The sequence below is a fragment of the Notolepis coatsorum genome (assembly GCF_963971535.1).
Source record: "Notolepis coatsorum genome assembly, chromosome: 9".
Lineage (NCBI taxonomy): Eukaryota > Metazoa > Chordata > Actinopteri > Aulopiformes > Paralepididae > Notolepis > Notolepis coatsorum.
In genome coordinates this window covers 51,990,883-52,017,164 of record NC_140173.1, presented here as the reverse complement: position 1 = coordinate 52,017,164, position 26,282 = coordinate 51,990,883, and the positions used below count along the sequence as shown (strand labels likewise).

The window sequence follows — 26,282 nt, the reverse complement described above, 5'->3', positions numbered from 1 at the left end:
TTGATTTATATTTAAAAAATGGAGTTATGAGGTTTTGTCCCGACAGCAGCGAATATTATTTCTGTGTTGATATATGAGGAATATATTAACAAACATGCAATAGATTGTCTTTCTACTGGATCTTGTAAACAAGTCACATTGAAAGAGTTATGTTTTTCCACTGTTTTTACCTAATATTTAGTTTACCTATATCTGCATCACCTGCATTGCCACCTGTGTTTGCAGTAAACATAGCGCCATCTTGTGGTTAAGTTAAATCGCATCAATCCAGCCAAACTAACAAAGCACAAATTAAATTCCAAATATAATTTCCAACAAATTGTATCAAAACGAAATAACAGTTAAACTTACTTACCTTGTAAGGAAGCACCTCAAGTCCAGCTCTTCATTTAAAACAGAACATCATTTACATTTTTCCTAGTTTTTGTAATTATCAAATCTTGTTTTTCAGTGTAAATGACTGCACTACTACAGATATACGATCCTCAAACATGACTGAATGTAAAAGCATTACTCTGCTCTGCTCTCTCCAACATTGTTATTCACAGTATAACTAAGGACACCGTCCTCTCTTTTTCCCTGTGCGTGAGTGTAACACACGGTTGAGTGGAGGGCATCTTTAAGTAGAAGTAGACAATTTAGGTGGGGCAACAGTGGACGAGTCAGGAGGTGGAGCGGTCGTCTGGTTCCCGGTTAGATTCCAGCTCCTCCCGGGCAGCATGTCAAAGTGTCCTTGAGCAAGACACTTAACCCCCTAACTGCTCCCGATGAGCAGGTTGGCACCTTGCATGGTCGCCTCTGCCGTCGGTGTGTGAATGTGTGATGTGTGAGTGAGTGGGTGAATGTGAGGCACAAGTTGTAAAGCGCTTGGCATAAAAGCTGCCAAAAAAATTCACCATTTACCATTTAGAACAGACGTCAGTATTCTTCCAAGCCCGTCATAGTGAAACATGAACAGCCAATCACCAATATAACGAAATATGTTTATTGAAAACAGTTTGTTAATACAGAAATAATGCAAATGATCATTTCAGTCAGTAAATGTGTTATACAGAGGATCCCTGGTGATGCTACAGATTTACAATGTATTATTTCACAAAATAGTTGAACAGACCACCAATAAGTAGTACCATCAATAATAGAACCCTAGATTAAACCCACTTCTTACAGTATATCCCCCTGTCATAGTTCTTAAAGCAGTGATACACAGAGCAACCTTTTCAGCTACACTCATTGGGTAGATATCCCCCAAAAAGGTCTTTCCTCAATATTGCTGCACTGATTACAAAACAAAGGTATTGTTTCTGGCAAACATTTGATTAGAGTTTTAACCTGTATGTCACTTTGTTGCTTTCTGTGGGGAACACTGCCAAAAAGGTTATTGTATAGTCAGTGTTGTTGTGGTATTTGTTTGAAGTGTTGGAGCGCAACTACTATCTGTCTATGATTATAGTGTCGACTACATTTGGTTTATCATTTGAAAATACAAAGAAATTAGGGTAGCCCCTCCCCCCTCAACTGCACCCCTGTGTAGTGTATCAAAGCCTTTAGTCCCCAAAAGAGATTGAAAAGAACCCACAAAACCTATGAATAAACGTGCCATTAAACAGATGCAGTATTAAATAAATTAAATATCAAAACTGCCCTGCAGTTAACATAATTTTACACTGAATTTGAGTCGAGAGTTGAGTGAGTTGTACCCATTAAGTGCTGGACACAGAAATGCTTCTTTGGTAGGATGGTTACATTTGTGTGATAATCTGAACTACAGTATAAAAAAGACCTATGATATTGTACAGTAAATCCTTTACAAATCCTTTATATCCTTTAAAACACAAAACCCCTGCAGACTTCAGTTCCTCTAAACATCCAGAGCTTCTATCATGCAGAGCCCCGACTCCAATCACATCCTCACTCGCCATCATCAAGCTCCCCTCAAAACAGAGAGACAGTGTGGGACAGGGTTTAGCAGGGCTGTAGTGGACATGTCTTACACAATCCTCCCTCACAAAGTGCACACTTCTTCACTACCCTCCCCTGCAAGTGCACACTTCTTAAACAATCCTCCTATACAAAGTACATACTTCTTACACACCCTCCCTTACAAAGTGCACTTCTTACAAAATCCTCCCTCACAAAGTGCACACTTCTCACACCATGCCCTCACAAAGTGCACACTTCTCACACCATGCCCTCACAAAGTGCACACTTCTCACACCATGCCCTCACAAAGTGCACACTTCTCACACCATGCCCTCACAAAGTGCACACTTCTCACACCATGCCCTCACAAAGTGCACACATCCTGTATACAGCATACTCCCAGACAATCCAGTCTATTCAGATCATTAGTGCACCTGATCTAAACACCTGCCTTGTGTTTTGAGGAGCCTGTCATGGCGGTCGCTCTCTCACCTAACATGGTGTGGCTGGAATCACAGTCGACATTCTGTATATTGTTATCGTAATGATAAATGGCATAAAAAAAGAGACTGGTAGCAATGCTAGCGAGATAGCTACAGTATACTGCAAGTACCCAAAATGTGCCATGTGTATCTTATGCTAAATAAACATGCAACGCCCATAACCCTAATTTAGACATGACATCACAATTGCATCTTTCATCAGCAGATATTATATAAGCCCTTTCCTATAAGAGTTGGCATTTCATGCAGACGTACATGGGACATTAAATGACTTTAGTCGTCAAGATGTCATCAACATCCTAAAAATACATGCCAGGTTTCCCATCGAGGTTCACAAGGCCTCCTTCACACACCTACATGAACTCAGTAGCAGATCTTTGAATTGTTTATCTTTTTCTTTTTTTGCTGTCCAGCAACAAAGCACGGGGCTTTTTGGTCAGAGGCTCTGGCTTTCAGGATTACACTTCTCAATGCAGGTGAGTGAGAGCAAGGAGTAGAGTTCTTTCTAATTAGGGATACATTTTAATTACCGTTGTTAAGAATTCTATTCCATGAGATATCCATTCCAGATATCCAAAACTCTTACAAAGCTGGCGTTTAAAGTAAAACTCACTATGATATCCTGAAAGGTTTAAACTATCTTAAGACCTTACAATGACATCCTAAAAGGTTTAAACTACTTGCAAAATGGTTCATTGTCGACCGTGTCAACATCTGTCTTTTTGAAATATTGACCACTGAACATTTCATAAGAAATTTAATTTAATCTCTTAGGGGATATACAGCATTTTGGAATGAAACCCCTCAATTGATATTTCCCCCCCTATTTTTCATTTTGAAAACCTCTTTTTGTCTTCTTCAGAGCCTGGGCGGGGGTCGAGAGGGTGGGGGTCCCGGGGGTCCGCGGCTGGGGGGTGGACCGGTAGGGAGGCGAGCCATGGGAGGGGGGGCGTGGGAAGGAGGGGTGGTGCGGGGGCCTCGGGAGGGCGGTTTAGACTTGGGGACGGAGGCGGAGGGCTGCATCAGTGGTTGTTGATCAGGGGGAGGAGGAAGAGAAGGAGGAGGAGGGGGAGGAGGAGGTGAGGCCTGAGAGGAGCGAGGAAGAGACCGGGCCGGAGGAGAGCCTTCGTCTTTGACCCGGTGGAACTGTATACAGCGCCCCTGCAGGACAGACAGAATAACACAGGGTTTATATACTAAGATATGGTAAGAATAAACGTTATTGTCCCCAAGGGGAACATTTACTTGGAACATCAGTGCTGCATCATTCTGCGATAACAGTGGAAACAAAGAAGAAAAATATATACAATCATTCAATCATTCAGTTAGTAAAAAGGACTTCAGACAAATATGACAATACATAGGGACATGCAACCATAATTCATAAGTAGGTAAACTCATTTCAAAAAGCTTCATATTGCACCTTGCCCTAATTCAATTACAACAGATTAAGACTTGGACAACAAAGAAAGAGGTGACAGCCCACTGTTAGGTGGCACCTCAAAGGAATCAACCTCTAGTATTATTTAAGAGAGCGATGGATGTAGGAAGGAAGGAGAGCTTGTAGCGGTTGGCACCGGTTGCTCTTGTATCTACTAGCTCTGAACCGTCCCTGAGGGAAGAACTTCATATTCAGGATATAGAATATGAGAAGGGTCCTGTAAGATTCTCTGTGCCTGGCTGACCACTATTTTCTCAGATAGATTGGAGTGACGGATACTTGGTGTTTCCGGTCACCTTCATACTGTACACACACAAGGTCTTTGACCCGGTGGAACTGTATACAGATTCAAGATTCAAGAGTTTATTCATCACATGCATACCAGGGCATACAGTGAAATACGGTTGGCCATGCCCGCTACGATTGTGCAATAAAACAATAGTAATAATAATAAAAAGATAACTAGAATAGACATGGTAAATAGACATGTTAATAATCGCTTAAAGGCACTGGATCCTATGTACATTCCTATACAATGTGCAGTCTTTCTTCTATATATCTCTGTATGCTATACTTGCTGTTAGTAAATATATAATACAACAATCACAACAAGTTATTTTCTTAGTGTCCTTTTCCTTCCTTTAAAGTGACCTGTGGTGCGTTTGTGTGTGTGCGAGTGCAGAATGTTGTGTGTTGTGTGTGAGTTCATGTGTGCTTGTGTGCAGCGCCCCTGCAGGACAGATCAGCAAGCAAGATCTCGCAATATATTGTATTGTTTTTCCCCCCACCCCTAATAATAAGTATTATAATATAAGTAGTATCACACTGATGCAAGTTACATGAATATAAGAAGTCTCTCTCTCTCTCTCTGTGTTCGCTTCACACCTTGTGTGTTCTAGGCCCCTAATACGTCCACAGAGCTGTGTGTGTGTTCGCTCCACACCTTGTGTGTTCTAGGCCCCTAATACGTCCAGAGCTCTGTGTTTGCTCCACACCTTGTGTGTTCTAGGCCCCTGTCTGTGTTCACGCCACACCTTGTGTGTTCTAGGCCCCTGTCTGTGTTCACGCCACACCTTGTGTGTTCTAGGCCCCTGTCTGTGTTCACGCCACACCTTGTGTGTTTAGGCCCCTGTCTGTGTTTGCGCCACACCTTGTGTGTTCTAGACCCCTGTCTGTGTTCACGCCACACCTTGTGTGTTCTAGGCCCCTGTCTGTGTTCACGCCACACCTTGTGTGTTCTAGGCCCCTGTCTGTGTTCGCGCCACACCTTGTGTGTTCTAGACCCCTGTCTGTGTTCGCGCCACACCTTGTGTGTTCTAGGCCCCTGTCTGTGTTCGCGCCACACCTTGTGTGTTCTAGGCCCCTGTCTGTGTTCGCTCCACACCTTGTGTGTTCTACGCCCCTGTCTGTGTTCACGCCACACCTTGTGTGTTCTAGGCCCCTGTCTGTGTTCGCGCCACACCTTGTGTGTTTAGGCCCCTGTCTGTGTTCGCGCCACACCTTGTGTGTTCTAGGCCCCTGTCTGTGTTCGCGCCACACCTTGTGTGTTCTAGGCCCCTGTCTGTGTTCGCGCCACACCTTGTGTGTTTAGGCCCCTGTCTGTGTTCACGCCACACCTTGTGTGTTCTAGGCCCCTGTCTGTGTTCGCGCCACACCTTGTGTGTTCTAGGCCCCTGTCTGTGTTCGCTCCACACCTTGTGTGTTCTACGCCCCTGTCTGTGTTCACGCCACACCTTGTGTGTTCTAGGCCCCTGTCTGTGTTCGCGCCACACCTTGTGTGTTTAGGCCCCTGTCTGTGTTCGCGCCACACCTTGTGTGTTCTAGGCCCCTGTCTGTGTTCGCGCCACACCTTGTGTGTTCTAGGCCCCTGTCTGTGTTCGCGCCACACCTTGTGTGTTCTAGGCCCCTGTCTGTGTTCGCGCCACACCTTGTGTTCTAGGCCCCTGTCTGTGTTGGCTCCACACCTTGTGTGTTCTAGGCCCCTGTCTGTGTTCGCGCCACACCTTGTGTGTTCTAGGCCCCTGCACCACTGCAGTCACAATGCTGGCAGAGGAAGCCCCGGCTGACTGTCATCACACAGACGCATGCAACTCCTCTCTCACAAGCCCTCCCCCTTTCTTCCACACAATCTCCATGCTTGTGTATATACTGTGTGTATACCGTTTCTTTTTCTCATCTTTTTATATTCAGAGTTAATTATATTGTTTACACGGTTTATTTTTTTCATAATCTTATATTCAAAGTTAATTATATTGTTTACACTGTTTAGTCTTCTCATATTTTTATATTCAGAGTTAATTATATTGTTTACACTGTTTATTTTTCCTCATATTTTATATTCATATTGTATTTTTTTATTGCCTATATTTATGTCTTTCTATTACATTTACATTCACATTGTCATTTAGCTGACGCTTTTATCCAAATTACCCTGCCCATACCTGTACCCCCCACCCCCACTATGCTGCTATGACGCCCGAATTTCCCCAAGGGGATCAATAAAGGAATGTTATCTTATCTCATCTCGGCCAATTGTACATGACATTGGCATCACTGTGTCGATATACTGTAATATCAGCAAGCAAGATCCCACAATATATTGTATTGCTTTTCCCCCCACCCCTAATAATAAATATTATAATATATTATATTATAAGTAGTATCACACTGATGCAAGTTACATGAAGATAGGAAGATATTTTTTTCTCTCTCTCTCTCTCTCTCTGCAGAACAGAAGAGGTTTGTATGGCTCTTATGTGGTTGACTTGTTGGAATGTAAGGAGTGGTTTTCAGAGGCAATACAATGGCTACTAGAGGCCTCTTGGCTTTTAACATAATTTACAAGTTTAGAGAGAATGGAACGCTTCTTATTGTTCCTATTGATGGTCTTCATCGCTGCTCACCCTCCCTGTTCCCTCACACACACACAGTCAGTAGGAGGTTTGGTAGGGCAGTAGCATAGTGTGTGTGTGTGTGTGTGTGTGTGTTTTAGACCCATGGTGGTCTAGTTTAACACCTTATTAACCGGAGAGGCCCCCGAAGTCACATTGGGGCTGTTAAAAGGGGGGAGGGGCAGCCAGCGGTGGCTTTGAGACAGAGGACCCATTGTATGCGTTTGTGTGTCTCTTTGTGTGATTTGACTATCATTTGTGTATGCATATGTATCTTTAAGTGTGTTTGTCAGTGTGTGTGTGTGCGTCTGTGAGCGAGCATGTAATTGTATGTGTGTTTGAGATTGTGATTGCGTGATTTGACTGTATAATGTATCCGTGTGTGTGTGTGTGTGGGGGGGGGGGGGGGGGGGGTAACAGGCATCCTGGTTAGGGTTATAGTGTGTGATTGATTGGGGCATCCTGGTTAGGGTTATAGTGTGTGATCGATTGGGGGAGCCGGGTTAGGGTTAGGGTGTGATTGATTGGGGCAGCCTGGATGGGGTTAGGGTTATAGTGTGTGATTGATTGGGGCAATGGGGCAGCCTGGTTGGGGTTATGGTGTGTGATTGATTGGGGCAGCCTGGTTAGGGTTATTGTGGAGGTCTTGTCTGTGAGATGCAGTGAAAGGGCCAGTTTGTGAGCATCAGAGCAGCAGAACAACATCAGATAGAACATATGGACACGAGGACACAGCCTCATGAATGTGTGTGTGTGTGTGTGTGTGCGTGCGCATGTGGAGGGAGTGGTTTGTGTGTGTGTGTTTGTGTGTTATATGCAGTCTTCCACCAGAGCATATGGCCTGAATGAAACCACAGGCTCATGAATAACAGAGAGAGAGAGAGAGAGGAGGAGGTATGCTAGCCACCCAAACAACTGCCTCTTTGAACTGCTGCGGTCAGGCAAGCGATACCGGAGTCTCATGGCAAGCACAGAGAGACGCAGGCCCTTGTTACACAGACTGTTTTTGTTTTCGTTTTGAATACGTTTGCTGTCCCTGTTAGATAGAAATGCCGTTTTGGCAGGAAACGTTTTGGCCCTACTGAAAACGCTGAAATTGTGTTTCCGTTTTGGATACTCGCCAAAACTCGCAGACGTGTCGTGTAATCTGCGCGGAGCCGTTGTTGCTCAACGCCCATGCGCAGTAGATACCCACATCTGCGTGCCCTCACCAACGTCCGGTGACAACAGAGCTATAGCTGCAGCTACCATGTGTTGTCAAGTTATTGTTATAAGGACCCCAGTCCAAGCTACAACAGTCTGCATTCCCTTAACAATTGTTTGTATTGAGCCGTATTGTATTGTACCCATTCTGCAATATGTTAAATAAAGTTTACATCCATTCATTCTGCTAGCATTAACGATTGCATGAGCAGCTGGCTAATGTTAGCTATCAGACCCTGTTAGCTCAGAGCTCCTCTTTCAATCTTAACAAGCATTAAACAAAATGGCCCAGTCATCTATTCACCTTTGTTTAATACACGAGGCGTTGTCTCTAATGTTATCTAGCTACTGATAGCTTCTGATATCAGTTTGGTGCTGGCTAACTGACGTGAGCTAACGTTAGCTTCTAGCCACAATGCTATACTGTTATAATGGCATATTCCATTCACGTTAGCATGTAGCTAACAACATCGGCGATCTTTTTTGAGACCAAACTATCCGCTCTTGGTGGTCACTTGTGTTGATGTTAGTTTTGTTTCATCAACAAATCATCAACAAATGAGGCAGAACACACAGTGAATGTATCCGTTTTTGTTTATTGCACTTTATTTCTTGCTGAAAAATAATGCTTCATTGGCTAAAATGGCTTGCGGAGGCATTTAAAGATGGTGGCTTTTGAGATTTTGAACAGGATGTGGAGTGTCCTCATTCAAGTTCTGATTGGTTGAAAATTGCCTTCATGTTCGCCACCTACTGCTTTGGCATTGTACTACATCACTGTGCTCAGGAGGCAAAACGAATGTCTAACTCGGCTGCCACTACGTTGCGACCTGGAAAAGCGAAACTCATCTTCAAAACGAAACGAAAACAGTCAGTCTAACCGCAGCCTCAGGCCATGTCCAGACTAAAACGATTTTGGTTGTATCAGGCAAAGTATTTGATCGTTTGCACCTTTCAGCCACACGGAACTGCGTTCTGGCAGCCTGAAGACGCTACTTTCTGATACCAGCTTTCAGAGTGCGCAATTCGAACGCCTGAAGACGCCCCCCATTGTGTCACCATCTTTACAAGTGAAACGCTGAGGTAACGTTAAATACAGACAACGTTTGCTACAATTACAGTGGTATCCTGAGGTAACGTTAAATACAGACAACGTTTGCTAGTCGAAAGGACTGGACACACACACGGACAAGTTAAACATCAATCAATTAATTTATTACAACAGGTAGTTTGAGCTGCCTTCGACCGCACCACGGGGCTATTATATTATATACAGCTTTGAGCGTTCTCTCTCTTTTGCCGATTAAAATTAGCAGCTCTTTCTCCTCCTCCTCGTGTAGCTGCTTGCGCCGCGGGTGCGGTGTGTGTCTCTAAAAACTAGCGTCAGCTCAAAAGCACAGAACCAGACACACAAGTTATCGAAAACAACGACAACACTCAACTTCCGGTCGGGGGTTTTCAAAATAAAAGAGCGACATCTAAAAACAGGAAAGACATTTATTTAGTACATTTGTGGCACGCACTTATTATCTTGAGACGTTTTCGTTTTTACGGATTTTTTTTACATACATTTTTCTTTTCATTTTTGATTTACAAACAACTCAGACAATACAATTAAACAAACAGACGATAAAGAAAAAATTATAATAATAAAAAAGAAAACTGAAATAAAAGACGGGGTGACATGGGTTCATCGGTCAATTCTATCTTTACATTGTTTATTTACATCTCAATTCCTTTTCTTGTTTCCTTTTCATTCTTCTGTGGTGTCGTTCCCAATTGTCCTATAGTCTTCCCATTTTTCCCATCTTGATATGAATTTCTCCTCCTGTAACCTCAGCATGTGTTATTCTCTCCATTTCTTGTATCTCCTCTACTATTCCTACCCATTGGTCCTTAGTCGGTGGATCTTCCTTGTACCACAGTCTGGTTATTGCTTTTCTGGTTGCCACTAATAGTATCTTTAACAGATATTTGTCTTCCCCCTGTATATCTTCCGGCGTCAGATTTCCTAAGCCTGTCTGGGGTATTTCGTATCCTATTATTTCGTTTATTGTCTCTCCTATTCCTTCCCAATAATTTCTTATTATCTGACATTCCCAGAATATGTGTGTGTGGTTCGCACCCTCTTTTCCACACATTCTCCAACAAAATGTCTGTGCTGGTGCATACCGGTATTTGCCTTTTATCCCTGGTGTTATAAAGAATCTTAATTATGTTCTTCCATCCAAATTCCCTCCATACCCTTGAACCAGTTGTTGAGTGCTGTACTTTGCATATGTAACATTCCTCCTCTGTAATCTCGATCTCTAGTTCCTTCTCCCATCTTTCTTTTATGTATTTGGTTGTATCCTCCTCCTCCTTCAGTTTTTGTAGGGTCTGTATTTCTCCCTTTTTTTTTTTTTAAACTTTATTTTTTTTTAGCGTTTATGGCTTTTCTGGTCAAGCATGACCGACAGAAACAGGTTGAATGGGATGTAGAGTAGGGGAAGACACTCTGAGAAAATACGTGGGGTCCGGGAATCGAACTCGTGTACCCCAGATCCGTGACGAGCACGGTTGTCCCCGACGCAGAAATAGCGCCGAGGTACGCGGTGAGCTACGGGAGCTCGCCCATTTCTCCTTTTTCTATCATTGTACATATCGCTGTTACACATCGCCCGCCCCCCCCCCCCCCCCCCCCCATCTTTTGAATCCATGGTCTCCCCTCCCCGGCTTGAATCTATTGTCGTGTGTTACCCATCTCAAGACCTTGGATTCTTTTTCTAACTTGTGTGTTCCATATATTTAAAGTGCATTTAGTGATTGGATCCAGCAATTGTTCCCGTCTCTTAAATAGTTCCCTATCCCCTATTAGTGCCTGTACATTGTATCCCTCCCCTTCCTTTTCAATGTCTCTCCATCTGGCTTCATAATTTACATTGCACCAGCATGTCACTGCTCTGAGCTGTGCTGCGTAGTAATAGTCTCTCAGACTCTCAGGTAGTTGTAGAGTAACATATCTGATCCTCGGCCTCTTACCTGCCCAAATGAATCTCGATATCAGTCTGTCCCATTCTCTGAATTGGTTTTGTGGTATTGGTATGGGTATTGTGGTATTGGTAAAGACTGATATAGGTATAATAACCTTGGTAGTATGTTCATCTTGATGATTTCTATCCTTGAGTTGAAGTCTAGGGGCATTACTGTCCATCTTTCTAAGTCTCTCTTGATGTTGTGATTAATCTGTATATAGTTTGCATCAAACAGTTTCCCCACTCCTCTTGTGATGTTTACCCCTAAGTATTTAATCTTGTCCATGTCCCATCTAATTCCGTACCTTTCCCTAATTTCTGTCATTGGAGTATAGTTCCATGTTAAGGTCTGTGTCTTCGTCACGTTAAGCTTATATCCTGAATAGTGCCCATATTCTTTCAGTAGATCCATCAGTACCGGGAAGCTTGTGTCTGGCTGTCTCATATACTATACGGAAACCTTTTTTTTTTTTTAATGAAAACGAAACAAAAACGAAAAAGATCAAAATCAGAAGGAGCTTCTATCCCCAGGCCATCAGGATGCTCAACGACAATAACATTATGTAACAAACCATCAAATACACTCACAGCACACACATCCACACTCACTTTAAATAAACAACTCACTGTAGCACCCACTTTAGACACTTTATATTTATATTTATTGTTAAAAACATTTGCACTACAACTCATACCTCATTGCACCTTACCCTAAGTTGTACCTCATCCCATTCTGCATTGTACTTTATATTGTATTATAACTCGGTTACAATTCTTTTTTTCCTACTCTGTATTCTATATTGTATATATGTATATTGAACACTTTAGTTTTGAACACTTTTGTTTACACTTGTTACATAATTTTGACTTCTATTTTTACTTATCTTTTTTTTTAATTTTTATCTAGCACACTCAGGAGCAGAACAGGAACAAGCATTTCATATAAAAGTATTCTGTATTTTTGTATGATTGACAACTAATAAAGAAACTTGAACTTGATTACTCCTAGTAGGAACCCTGTGATTACACTTGTGTGTCTATCAATTGTATCTCTTTATTTGATTAAATTCAGTTATTTTGTATGTTCTTATCTACCTTCTTACATTCTCCTTCAACCATCTTTGTGTAGCTGCTGTTGACCACAAATTCCCCTCAGCGAATAATATTTTTTGCTGACCAGGCACTGATAGAGTGCTTTTATAAGTACCTCCCCTTCCTCACTCTCTCTCTCGCTGTCCCTCGCTCTCTGTGGTCACTGATACAGAGCACCGGGACGAGTAGGTTTACCATTGTACTAGGACTCTAGGACCGTATTCACACGGTGGCCATTTTGCTCTTATATCATGCTCAGGATGGGATTCCTTTCCACCCTGTTCCCACTTAAGAGCCAAAGGGCCACCATGTGAATATGGTTGTGGCCCTCAAGTTCAAATGCACCGCAGATAAACAGACTCTAGCCTCTCTTCACTGCTGCCCGCTCTTGCAATGAATGAAACCCAGTGGCTTGTTCGTTGACAATGTGTCCCTACTGTTATGTTGTACGTCCGTAGTATTTTGTATGTACGTAGAGGTGTAGTAATAAGACTCAGGAAGCAGGATTACTAGTTAGCCTTTTAGTCAAGCACGTTAGGTTACAGCATGGTACAGCAGGGAATCATCATACAGCATGTGTACTCTTCTTCTGCACTTCCTGTAGGCATAACATCATTCTATTAACTACGCCCCATGTGGAGACTCTTGAGAGTACAGCTTCACCTGTTAGAGAACACAACATCTCCTTTTTATGTGAAAAGAAGCTTACTTGCTACTCAGCATTATGCAAATTTAGAACTTTTGCTTTTTCACTTTCTTAAGTAAACTGAACCAACAGTCAGTATCATAAACGGGTAACTCAAGGTAAACATTAAACAAAGGGAGCACAGGTTATTCAATCCTTATCAAGATATAATTATATATGCTCAACCAATATTACTCTTAATTCTCACTCAGTGTGCAACAAAGTCCTGATGCCAACTAGGCTTGTTTCTTGCACGCGACTGTGCTGGAGTGTGACCGCTGAGCTCTGTCAGGGCAGGGCGGATCCCTAAGGGGGCTTTCTCACTCACGTTTGGAGATCGAATCACTGCTCCCGAGAACGGGGGGCAGTGTTCTCACTCACCCCTTTTGCGATGCAAAACGGCGGTGATTCGTTTCACCCCCCGCTGAACGGGATCTGTTCGATGAGGTGGTCTCGGAATCGCGCCGTGCGGTGCGGGGGGCATGACACACACAACGTTGTTACTGTCATGCTTGCTTGAATTTTGGGCAGATAACACCACACACAGCAACAACTGGAGAATACCCACAAAAACGATATTTATGGGCAATTGTTTGTATTGAGCCGTATTGTATTGTACCCATATGCAATATGTTAAATAAAGTTTACATCCATTCATTCTGCTAGCATTACCGATTGGCACTGCCACTGGATAACATGAGCTAGTGTTAGCTATCAAACCCTGTTAGCTCAAAGCTCCTCTTTCAACTTAACAAGCATTAAACAAAATGGCCCAGTCATCTATTCACCTTTGTTTAATACACACAGCGTTGTCTCTAATGTTATCTAACTACTGATAGCTCTCGATATCATCAGTTTTGGTGCTGGCTAAGTAGCGTGAGCTAACGTTAGCTTCTAGCCACAATGCTATACTGTTATAATGGCAAATTCCATTGACGTTAGCATGCAGCTACCGATCCTTTTTGAGACTAAACTATCCGCTCTTGGTGGTCACTTGTGTTGATGTTAGTTTTGTTTCATCAACAAATGACAGGCAGAACACACAGTGAATGTATCCGTTTTGTTTATTGCACGTTCTTTGCTGAAAAGAAAGTGCTACAGGCTATACTAGACTAGGCTAAGCTAACTAGCGTTAACCGTTAGCTTAGCGTTAGCCCTGGGAAACGCTCAAAAGCGAACTCTACAACACCATCCATTCGTGATAAAATGGGGTGGGTTATATTGACAAGGCTTGACAACAGAGGTTCAAATATAACTTCATATTTATTGCTTATTTATTCATTTTATATCAGTATTCAGTCTCCAGCACCATGTTAACACTTCCTGTGTTTACATTTTCGAACGTGACATCATCACCTACGGCAAGCGTAAACGCTCAAAAGGCAAACCGTAAACAGAACCCGGAACGAAACAAGACTGCAGTGTGTACGCAAACTAGAGGGGGGAGAGGGGGGGGGGGAGTTCGATTCAGATCTCGGAACGGGCCAGAACGGAACGAAATAGAAACGAATAGGGTGAGTGAGAAAGGGCCCTAAGTCAGGATCATCTGGAGTGTTCGAAGTGTGAGCCAGACGGGATGCGTTCCATTTCTTTCCATCACTGAGCAGAAAGGTGCTTTTTCCAATCCTCTTTTTCATTGTCATTGGTGCACTGTATCTCGGGTGTGCTTTGGGGACGTGATGTGGTATTCTAATCCTGACTCTCTCCCCCTCCCGAAAAACAGGTGCCCGAGCGCCACGCTTAGCATCTGTGTAGCGCTTCATTTTGGATTGCTTGTTTTGGACCGTTTCTCTCACAGTCTTGTCCTGTGCACTCACAGGAGGCTGCAAGGGCAGTACGTCCAGTTTGGTGCGCATTTTACGACCGTAAAGCAGTTCATGAAGTGAAACGCCAGTGGTGGCGTGGGGAGTGGCTCTGTATATTTGCAGACAACCCAACACAGCCTCTTTCCACGGTTGAGACTAGGGGTGCACCGATATATCGGTCGGGTATCGGTATCGGCCGATAAGTGCCTTGTTGACTGCTATCGGCCTATCGGCCGATAAGCTCAAATGTGCCGATAGCAGTCGCCGATAACTAACCATCCATTTGTGTAGCGTCAAAAGGCAAAAAAAAATATTCACTCGCGACCTACCTGCACAACGCCCGCCGTCCCCCCCACACACACACAAGCTACTGCATCAAAGTTACTATTTATGATTAACAAGGCATTCGTTTTGTGGCATTAACGTTATATAGTTAGTGTTACACGGACAATAACATCAGCATATTATTATTACCCATAGCAGCAAGGCATTACTCCGAGTCCGTTCATAGCCGGGAGGCAGAAGACTAACGTTACTGGTGAAAATGTGATTTACGTTGGAATACTCCTTTGCCAACTTGCTGTACTTTGCTTGCAGGTCTGCAGCCATTATTACTGGATTAAGAATAGCCCCAACTTTAGCCAACGTAACGTTATGGCTAAACCTTTAACATTAGTTAACCCTAGCTTTCGGTTAGCTGTTCAATGTTAATAACACAACCAAGCGAATCCATCAGAGCTCCCCATCAACACCGCTCTGTCGGGAGGATGGCATTTAAGAAAGTATCTGCTGTTAAAATGACACAAACATTCGTTTTGTGGCATTAACGTTATTATAGTTAGTTACACGTTCAATTACATCAGCATAGTATTTACCCGAAGATAGCAAGCAAGCCGTGCATAGCTCGGTTACATTCCGTTGCTCATTCCGTACCCAACTACACATTCTGCAATCTGTTAATAAAGTTTTCAACCAGACAAATGTATAGAAAGGCTTTGTTTTATTATAAAATTTGTTGCAGTAAAATCATTGTGTCTCGTTTGGCCATCCTGTGGAGCGCGCTGGTCGGCGGGCACTGCCGGGCAGCTAACGTATTAGCTTGTTGTGGTTCTAAGTTTGACTCGCATTCTCGCAAGCAGATCAATGGCGACATGCCCCGAAGTAGAAAAATGAATAAACGCTTGGTGGTAAGCAGGAGGTGGGTGCTAGCGGTGTGGCGTAATTGGCCGAATCGACTGTCAATCAAAATGGTTCCATTGCATTGGTTGAAAGCTCTGGTTGAGAGAATAGTATCCCGCTGCAGGCCGCCAGAATGGTTCCATTGCATTGGTTGAAAGCTCTGGTTGAGAAAATAGTATCCCTCTGCAGGCCGCCAGACGATACTGGGAGAGGGATCAGTGATACCATAAACATATTTCTTGATGTTTCCTTTTTTAAGTAAGTAAAGAGGCCTACAAATACAAACACACATACAAATATACAGTAGTTTCATTAAAAAAATAAAAAAAAAATAAAAAAAAATAAAAAAAAATAAAAAAAAAATTAAAAAAAATTAAAAATACTTATTTTTTGCCACAATTATCGGTATCGGTATCGGTATCGGCCGATTGTGTTAGTTGAACAATCGGTATCGGTATCGGTGGCCAATTTTCATATCGGTGCACCCCTAGTTGAGACTGCTGGATCGCTGTCTGAATGCAACTCCTCAGAACACGATGGAAGTGTTCGACAGCACCATTCGCCGCCGGATAGTAAACTGAAATCCGATCGTGAGCAATGTCTCTTTCCTTGAGGTACTCGGCGAAGGCTGCTGATGTGAATTGAGGCCCATTGTCTGTGACGACGCTCTCTGGGTTACCATGGCGACCGAACACAGAGCTTAGGAACATGGTTACATCCGTAGTTGTAGCGTTGTGAGAAAAGGCTACCTCTGGCCACTTAGAATAGTAGTCCGTCAGTGTGATCGCGTAACGGCAGGCTGGCACAGCTGACTCGAAGGGCCTGACTATGTCGAGGCCTAGCTTCTTCCACGGGCCGTCTGGCAGTGGAACTGGCTGTAGTGGTGCAAAATAAATCTTGGTCGTCTCGTCATTAGACTGACAAGAGACACATTTGGATATGTCAGCCTGAACCTGAGCGTCCATCTTCGGCCACCAATAGAGATCCCGCAGACGCTGCTTAGTGCGTACGACCCCCTGGTGGCTCTCGTGTGCCAGTGTGAGCAATGTATGGCGTAAGGACACTGGTGCAATGAGGCGGTTGCCTCTGAGGACGTAATTGTCCTTGACTGACAGTTCCTCTCTGATCTTGAAGTATCCGATCAGATCTTGGCTCACTGATTTCGCTGAGTGAGGCCAACCCATGTTAATCTGACCACGCAGTGCAGTCACTTCAGGGCAGGTAGAGCAAGCAGCCCCAAACTCAGTCACCGACAGGGCACTGAGTGTAGCAGATATGTGTGCTACTATCTCGGGCTCCACATCCATAGCAGAGTCAGTAGAAGCAGTAATAGTAGCAGCAGTAGTAGTAGCAGCAGTAGTAGCAGTAGTATCCGCAGCAGCAGTAGTAGCAGTAGTAGTAGTAGTATCAGTAGAGACGGCGTCCCTGACCGCGAAAGGTAAGCGGCGTAACTTCTGGTGCACTGGCTTAACAGTAGGGTCAATTTACACAATGCACAAAGCCTTTTGCACAGCCAAATGCCGTAGGAGCTGTGACAGTAGTAGCCATCACAGGTGCAGGTGTAGACGGCGTAGGGAGGACAGTAGTTCCACTAATGCAGAGGTGGAGTGCAGTCAACAGGTCCATTCCCAGCAGGGGAGTTCCTTTATCCACAACGTAAAATGTAGCAGGGACCGTGACATTGTCTCTCCTCACCTGAGCCTGTAGGCACCCCATGACAGGTATGCTAGCCTTGGTGTACGACACCAGCCGAACAGTAGGTGCAGATAGGGTAGTTTCACTGAAGTATTTCTCATAAGTAGACAGTGGCATTATGGATACTGCTGAGCCTGTGTCCACAACCAGTCTCAATTCCTGAGCCTGGGTAGTAGGTGTGTGTACATGCACATTGCACACAATCCTTTTTGTAATGTCAGAAGCTCCCAAGCATAGCACTGTAGTTTCAGGAATTTCCACTGTACTCACCGACTGTTTTAGCACGGCAGACACGAGCAAAATGTCCTGTTTTCTGGCATAATTTGCACGTCACTTTCACTGCTGGACATTGTGAAGAGTTCGCCAGGTGGTTCCCCGAGCCACATCGGTAGCAAGAGCGAGTGGAGGCAGAGTCAGTAGCAGCAGCAGGTTTAGCTCGACGGGAGCACTGGACGGTAGCGCTGCCAGTCCCGTTTCTTGAATGTATTCTGAGACCGCGGCGTAACGGCCTGTACTGGAGCAGCACGCTTTGGTACTGATAGCTTTAGCATGTAGCTGCTTCAAACTGCGTAGCTAGGTTGATAGCCTTGTCCAGCGTCAAACCTGGTTCAAGCAGCAGACGTTCCCTTATCTGTGGGCTAGCTACATGTTCAATCAACTGATCCCGGAGATTTTCCTCAGTTTTATTATCAAAGTCACATCTGGTAGCTAGGTCACGCAAAGCAACAACGTGTTGTGCAATGATTTCATGCGGTGCTTGTGCACGCTTTCTGAACGTGTGTCGCTCGACTACTACGTTGATTCTTGGAGTGAAATGTGCATTCAACGCTGCCACGGCGTTAGCCACAGAATCACCTGTATCTGGCAATGTGTAGAAAATCCGCTGACCCTCGGTACCAAGACAATGTAGAAGGGTAGCTCTCTTCCGAGCTTCGGACCAGCCATTTCCAGTCGCATTTATTACCAGCATGTAATTCGTGAACATCTGGTGCCAAGTCCTGAACGGCATAGTAGGTTCGCCGGGGCAGGGTAGAAACGCCGTCGGAGAAGGCACATGTAAATTAGCCATTTCTCCTGTAGTAAAACGTTGTTAAAAAATTCCCCGGTTCAACTTCACTCGTCGCCAATTGTTATGTTGTACGTCCGTAGTATTTTGTATGTACGTAGAGGTGTAGTAATAAGACTCAGGAAGCAGGATTACTCGTTAGCCTTTTAGTCAAGCACGTTAGGTTACAGCATGGTACAGCAGGGAATCATCATACAGCATGTGTACTCTTCTTCTGCACTTCCTGTAGGCATAACATCATTCTATTAACTACGCCCCATGTGGAGACTCTTGGGAGTACAGCTTCACCTGTAATGTTAGAGAACACAACACCTACCTGGTGCTAAAGCTACGTGCAGATTTAAAGCTGCACTACATACTTTTGGGATAGAAATGTGAACCTCTGAAAAGTCGATATATATATATATTAACATGTAGTTAGAACTGAACTAGTCCTTGTGTGGTGTTCACATTTTTGTTCCTCACACATTGTTGGGAATTTAAAGTTATAAACTAGATCACATGTATCAATAAAGTTACCATTTGTTTTTTGTAATAAGATAAATACATTATAATCAAGACATGAATGGCTTGACAAATATAAATGAAACAAGGCGGAGGCAGACAGTGAAGGTACACAGTGAACCTTTTTGTTTAATACTTACCATGTTTATTTTTTTAACCTACCATTTCCACACTTTATGGTCCAGTGGAACTGATCATCACATGAGTAATATATATGTGTAGGGGGGGGGGGTGCACAGTGTGTATTCAATGAAAATGTGCTCCTTTATATGTGAAAATGAGCCAAGGCCAATGAGTCTCAGGTTAAAAATATAATTCACTATCATTCCTCTTTTAGTAAACATCGAAAACGGGTCCCACAGACTAATAACTGGATCCCTGGAACGCTGTACAAAGCTATCAAAATTACATTTGGCTGTGGTGTCCTGTCCTCCCACCACATTTACATTGAGTCATTTAACTGACACTTTTATCCAAAGCAACTTACAGGTTCTGTACAACAAGTCAGCAGGAAGGGTACAACCCTTTCAGCTGAGTAAAAATGTTCATCAAACAGTGTGGAGTGCATAGTAGTTGAGACATATTAGTATTGTAGGTAGTAATATAGGTAAGAAAGATTATTGAGTGGAAACGTGCATGACTAGTAAAAGACTAACTTAACACGTGAAGGTTATTTTTATTTTTTTCATCTCCTTCATTTTAGATATTAATTGAAGAAGTGTGTTTTAGTCAACGGCGAAAGATTGGTCGGTTTCGGCTGTCCTGACTGTGGTGGGAAGTTCGTTCCACCATTGTGGAGCAAGGACAGAGAATAGGCGGCTTCCCTTTGATGACCCCCCAGGAGCCAGGATAGGAGTGGGTCTGAGGCGGCCAGAAGATGCAGAGCGGAGGGGTCTTGAGGGGGTGTGTAGTTAGAGACCATTGACCGGAGGTAGGCGGGAGCCGTTCCCTTCGCTGCACGGTATGCCAGGTCGATTTCAATTTGCAATGCAGAAGCATCTTCTGCAAGTTAACGTTAGTCACCATGGTTTCTAAAGGTGATTTCTTGGTGTTGAGATAAGAAACAGATTTAAAGCGTTTTCTAACAAATTATTCTAGAGATTCATTATCTTTCCCTTCCCAGAACTACATGGAGCGTTAATAGCAGAGCCATGTGTGTGGGAGTGTGAGAGGTCAGAGTTTGATCAGCAGTGGTCAGAGTCTATGTCCCCCCGCGGCTGTAGAATGTCTGCTACTCCTTCACTCCTACTTTACCTCTCCGCTGTTGTTTTACTAAACCCCCCCCCCCCCCCCCCCCCGCCTTCTCTCCTTTTTGTAAGAAAACCCCAAACCCCTCTGGCGTGCCTGAGCCTCCATCCTCTGGTCCAGTGGTTCTCAAAGTGGGGTCCCCCAGGGGTCATTGAGAGGGCTCCAAGGGGTCCACAGAAAAAGATTAGGAATAGTTTATTTGAACTAAAGTTGTATTCACTACAAGTGTAGCCCAATGAGAGAATGTATAAGAATAGTTATTCTAACATAGGGTTCACTCTCTCCTCTGTTATCTCTCCACCTATATGGAGTTCTGTAATAATTCATATCCAACAACAAATATCTTCTCAGATCTGGGTCGCTGTAAATGATGAGGGTAACCTCAGTGTCTTATCCAAAGCGTGCACAGTGTCTTGAAATAAAGGTTTGAAATTAAATGAAATATCGTTACCGTCTGATGAAAACCACTTATCTCCAATTTTGGTCATTTTACTGGGAATGATTGTTTACGTGGTTCTCTATCACGTGAGCCAGTTTCATGACCCTGGGAACCTGAGAACCAAATGTATGACTTTAAAAATACACTCAAAAAATCTGAAAAGGCTGTTTTTCTGAATTCTTGAAAAGGTTTTGGAGATAAGTGGTTTCCATCCGACAGTGACTATTATGCACACCCTCTCCCCACCCTCACTGTCTGAGGCCAAAGACGCTGCCCCTCCTCCACCACCATTCATGACACACACACACACACACACCACACACACACACTATTTTCTACCCATTATTCTACCAATAATGTTTTATATTCTTAGATTTAACTACTCACACAGTCACAGCTGTTTGTCTTTATAGGGCTGTATACTTGTTTTGTTGTTTCTAGGGTCAATTATGTTGTTTTTTCCCCTCAATCTTCCTCTATAGCCAGACCGTGAACTGATTCACACACATGTGCCATGGTTATACTTGAAATAATGGGCTGGAGACCAGAGGAAGAGAGGAGAAAGCTTTGTTCTCTCTGGGCGCTTTTTTAAACTGGTCCTAAATCGATACCTAGAGTACTTCCTCGTAGACACACACACAGAGCTCTGAGAGTGAGAGTGAGAGAGAGGCGCTCATGTATTATGCGTCTCTATAAGGATGGAGGGATTGTGAGAGAAATACAGATAAACAGATAGAGAGATGGGAGGTTATATCAGCTCAGCTCCAGGGACCTCTTCTGTCACAATCTGGCTCATGGCCGTTCAACTCCCCATCTGTTTGTGTGACACTGAGATGTTGCGGTGGTTCAGAGTGGCTTAGCCACAACATTTTAGTTTTGTTTTTAGAAATGACTAAATCTTTTTATAACTAATTAAATACTTGTTTATTGTTAAATGCAAACACAGAAGATGATTATGTGCAATAAGAACGCATGGTAGACACGCCTTTTCTCATTTTGTCAATAGCACTGACACACACATTACAGGCACGTAAGCTAAGGTGCACACACACACACACACTACAGGCACGTAAGCTAAGGTGCACACACACACACACACACATTACAGGCACATAAGCTAAGGTGCACACACACACACACACAGTGACACTCACATTGCCCACATGCAAGCTAATGTGCAGGCACACAGGGACCAGTGAGAAGAGACAATGAAGCTAGACCTGACAGTCCAGAGTGAGAAGAGAGAACGAAGCTAGACCTGACAGTCCAGAGTGAGAAGAGATAACGAAGCTAGACCTGACAGTCCAGAGTGAGAAGAGAGAATGAAGCTAGACCTGACAGTCCAGAGTGAGAAGAGAGAGTGAAGCTAGGCCTGACAGTCCAGAGTGAGAAGAGAGAATGAAGCTAGACCTGACAGTCCAGAGTGAGAAGAGAGAACGAAGCTAGACCTGACAGTCCAGAGTGAGAAGAGAGAACGAAGCTAGACCTGACAGTCCAGAGTGAGAAGAGAGAGCGAAGCTAGACCTGACAGTCCAGAGTGAGAAGAGAGAACGAAGCTAGACCTGACAGTCCAGAGTGAGAAGAGAGAATGAAGCTAGACCTGACAGTCCAGAGTGAGAAGAGAGAACGAAGCTAGACCTGACAGTCCAGAGTGAGAAGAGAGAATGAAGCTAGACCTGACAGTCCAGAGTGAGAAGAGAGAACGAAGCTAGACCTGACAGTCCAGAGTGAGAAGAGAGAGCGAAGCTAGACCTGACAGTCCAGAGTGAGAAGAGAGAACGAAGCTAGACCTGACAGTCCAGAGTGAGAAGAGAGAATGAAGCAAGACCTGACAGTCCAGAGTGAGAAGAGAGAGCGAAGCAAGACCTGACAGTCCAGAGTGAGAAGAGAGAACGAAGCTAGACCTGACAGTCCAGAGTGAGAAGAGAGAGTGAAGCTAGACCTGACAGTCCAGAGTGAGAAGAGAGAACGAAGCTAGACCTGACAGTCCAGAGTGAGAAGAGAGAATGAAGCAAGACCTGACAGTCCAGAGTGAGAAGAGAGAATGAAGCTAGACCTGACAGTCCAGAGTGAGAAGAGAGAATGAAGCTAGACCTGACAGTCCAGAGTGAGAAGAGAGAACGAAGCAAGACCTGACAGTCCAGAGTGAGAAGAGAGAATGAAGCAAGACCTGACAGTCCAGAGTGAGAAGAGAGAATGAAGCTAGGCCTGACAGTCCAGAGTGAGAAGAGAGAATGAAGCTAGGCCTGACAGTCCAGAGTGAGAAGAGAGAGTGAAGCTAGACCTGACAGTCCAGAGTGAGAAGAGAGAATGAAGCTAGACCTGACAGTCCAGAGTGAGAAGAGAGAGCGAAGCTAGACCTGACAGTCCAGAGTGAGAAGAGAGAATGAAGCTAGACCTGACAGTCCAGAGTGAGAAGAGAGAATGAAGCTAGACCTGACAGTCCAGAGTGAGAAGAGAGAGTGAAGCTAGACCTGACAGTCCAGAGTGAGAAGAGAGAGTGAAGCTAGACCTGACAGTCCAGAGTGAGAGAGAGCGAAGCTAGACCTGACAGTCCAGAGTGAGAAGAGAGAACGAAGCTAGACCTGACAGTCCAGAGTGAGAAGAGAGAACGAAGCTAGACCTGACAGTCCAGAGTGAGAAGAGAGAACGAAGCTAGACCTGACAGTCCAGAGTGAGAAGAGAGAATGAAGCTAGACCTGACAGTCCAGAGTGAGAAGAGAGAGTGAAGCTAGACCTGACAGTCCAGAGTGAGAAGAGAGAGTGAAGCTAGACCTGACAGTCCAGAGTGAGAGAGAGCGAAGCTAGACCTGACAGTCCAGAGTGAGAAGAGAGAACGAAGCTAGACCTGACAGTCCAGAGTGAGAAGAGAGAACGAAGCTAGACCTGACAGTCCAGAGTGAGAAGAGAGAACGAAGCTAGACCTGACAGTCCAGAGTGAGAAGAGAGAGCGAAGCTAGACCTGACAGTCCAGAGTGAGAAGAGAGAACGAAGCTAGACCTGACAGTCCAGAGTGAGAAGAGAGAGCGAAGCTAGACCTGACAGTCCAGAGTGAGAAGAGAGAGTGAAGCAAGACCTGACAGTCCAGAGTGAGAAGAGAGAATGAAGCTAGACCTGACAGTCCAGAGTGAGAAGAGAGAACGAAGCAAGACCTGACAGTCCAGAGTGAGAAGAGAGAACGAAGCTAGACCTGACAGTCCAGAGTGAGAAGAGAGAACGAAGCAAGACCTGACAGTCCAGAGTGAGAAGAGAGAACGAAGCTAGACCTGACAGTCCAGAGTGAGAAGAGAGAATGAAGCTAGACCTGACAGTCCAGAGTGAGAAGAGAGAACGAAGCAAGACCTGACAGTCCAGAGTGAGAAGAGAGAGCGAAGCTAGACCTGACAGTCCAGAGTGAGAAGAGAGAGTGAAGCTAGGCCTGACAGTCCAGAGTGAGAAGAGAGAACGAAGCTAGACCTGACAGTCCAGAGTGAGAAGAGAGAGTGAAGCTAGACCTGACAGTCCAGAGTGAGAAGAGAGAACGAAGCTAGACCTGACAGTCCAGAGTGAGAAGAGAGAACGAAGCTAGACCTGACAGTCCAGAGTGAGAAGAGAGAGTGAAGCTAGACCTGACAGTCCAGAGTGAGAAGAGAGAATGAAGCTAGGCCTGGTCCTGCTCAGTCCATTAGTCCACTAAGTGGTCATGGGGTCTTGATTTGTTTTTGTTGATTGATCATTTAAAAAAAAAAAAAACATACCGGTAGTATAAAATAAAGTGATAAAAAAAAAAAAGCGAATAGTCGTTTCAGCACCAGGATTCTAACTTACAGACTGATTATTGTATCTACAGGAGGACTTTAAACAGCACCAGGATTCTAACTTACAGACTGATTATTGTATCTACAGGAGGACTTTAAACGCCACCAGATTTAAAGAGGTCCTTCTGCAGGACCTCATTCATCTCTGGAAGGACATTCATGGGGGGAGACATCATTTCACAAGATTTGTCAATTAAACCAACTAATTGATTAGTCGACAAAATCCAATGGCTATGAATTACCCTCGGACAGGGTCCTAGAAGCTGGCGCAGCTATATAATGTATCAACATCAACTGGCCTTTTTCTACTTTTCAGGTCTAGGGCTGACACAGCAAAGCCTATTATCTGCATGGTAGGGGGCTGAGGCCATAATGTGAACAATGCCCACAAGGTTCTCAAGCCCAAAGCAGCTCTAAGGGCGTCTGCACCACGGGCATCTCTGTTCTCCGACCTCTGGAGAAATGCATGCTAGTAGGGGACTGTATGTGTATGCCTGTGTATAGGAGATAATTTGACTTGCCTTGTGTAAACTGACAATAAGATAATCTACTAAAAGAGCAGAACATGGCAAAGACCTGAGGCAACCATGCCTCCAACTAAACAACTCCCTATCACCCTTGCATTATTCCCTAACGCCCAATAATATGTCTCCAAACAATAATCGCACAACCTATCAAATTGTTGTGCAGACATATCAAAATAGGTTTCACGTGAATCAGCGCCGTGTATTTTGCGGTCTCACTGCGCTACTTGTCATTTAGCCGAGCGTCTACTTCTGTGCCGTTTCGCTGAGCTCTTTGTCGACGCTATTGTGAAGAGACTCGCTATTGAATATTCAAACCCGCTCTTGGCTTTGTCGCCGTCATGCAGATTGCTCAAACTTCTGCCATGAGGAAAATCATTGTCGTCCCACCGTGTTTATGGCCAGTGGCGCCTCTCGCGCAGAGCGGCCATCTCCACCGCAAACAAAAGTCGACTTTCTTCCCCCTCATTTCCTTCCATGTGAGAAGGAGTTTTTTTTTATTTTCCTCGTCTAATGAGGCGTGAAGGGAGTCGCAGGGGTTGTTGTTGCCGAGTGGACTCTGTGGACCCCCCCCCCCCCCCCCTGGAGACACCGGCTGACAAAGACTCTGCAAAACCTCTGTCCTCCTGACAGAGATTAATCGATCCGCTCAGAAGGACTCCAAGATAAGAGACGAGACTAGTAAACACTGCCACCGTCTCTGAAAACGTTAGTGACTGCACATATAGTACACACACACACACACACGTGCGCGCACTCAAGCACACGCCCACACTCGACTGTCCCAACTGTTCCATAACGATGTAGGATCCCACAATGCCAGGAGACGAGTCTCATACAGACGGCCATCGGCCAAGAGGAGAGAGAATGAAACCATTTATACCGCAGCAGATGTGTCACTATAGCAACCGATATAATGATGAAAACACATTATCTTCGATTATGGGATGTCACACATAGGGTCAAGGTTAGATAACAAGGCCTGCTTTCTCCATCTCGCTCTCCGTCTCTCTGTCTCTCCATCGCTGGGTGAATGCATAGCAGGGACACGAGGGGCTAGTTAAACTGCCATTTCATCACGAGAACAGATTCTTCAGGAAACGTAGAAACTGTTCATGTGATATCACACAGACTTATTTACTGTGTCCCACCGCAGATATAAGAGCCAGACTAAGACAACAACATGCCGACAGTTGCTTCTTGCGTTTACGTTCACGTTTAGTCATTTAGCTTGACGCTTTTATCTAACGCCACTTACAGGTTCTGTACAACA

General features: G+C 44.4%; 1 protein-coding gene across 1 annotated transcript in view; it reads right to left on the bottom strand.

Moving 5' to 3' along the window:
• Positions 1-962: 962 nt before the first annotated feature.
• Positions 963-26,282, bottom strand: part of antxr1d (ANTXR cell adhesion molecule 1d) — a 126,287-nt gene continuing 100,967 nt past the window's right edge. Inside the window, exon 18 of the mRNA XM_084322209.1 lies at positions 963-3,587. Coding sequence (XP_084178335.1) covers positions 3,285-3,587 — 303 coding nt within the window. The 3' untranslated portion in view covers positions 963-3,284. The remainder of the gene's footprint in view (positions 3,588-26,282) is intronic.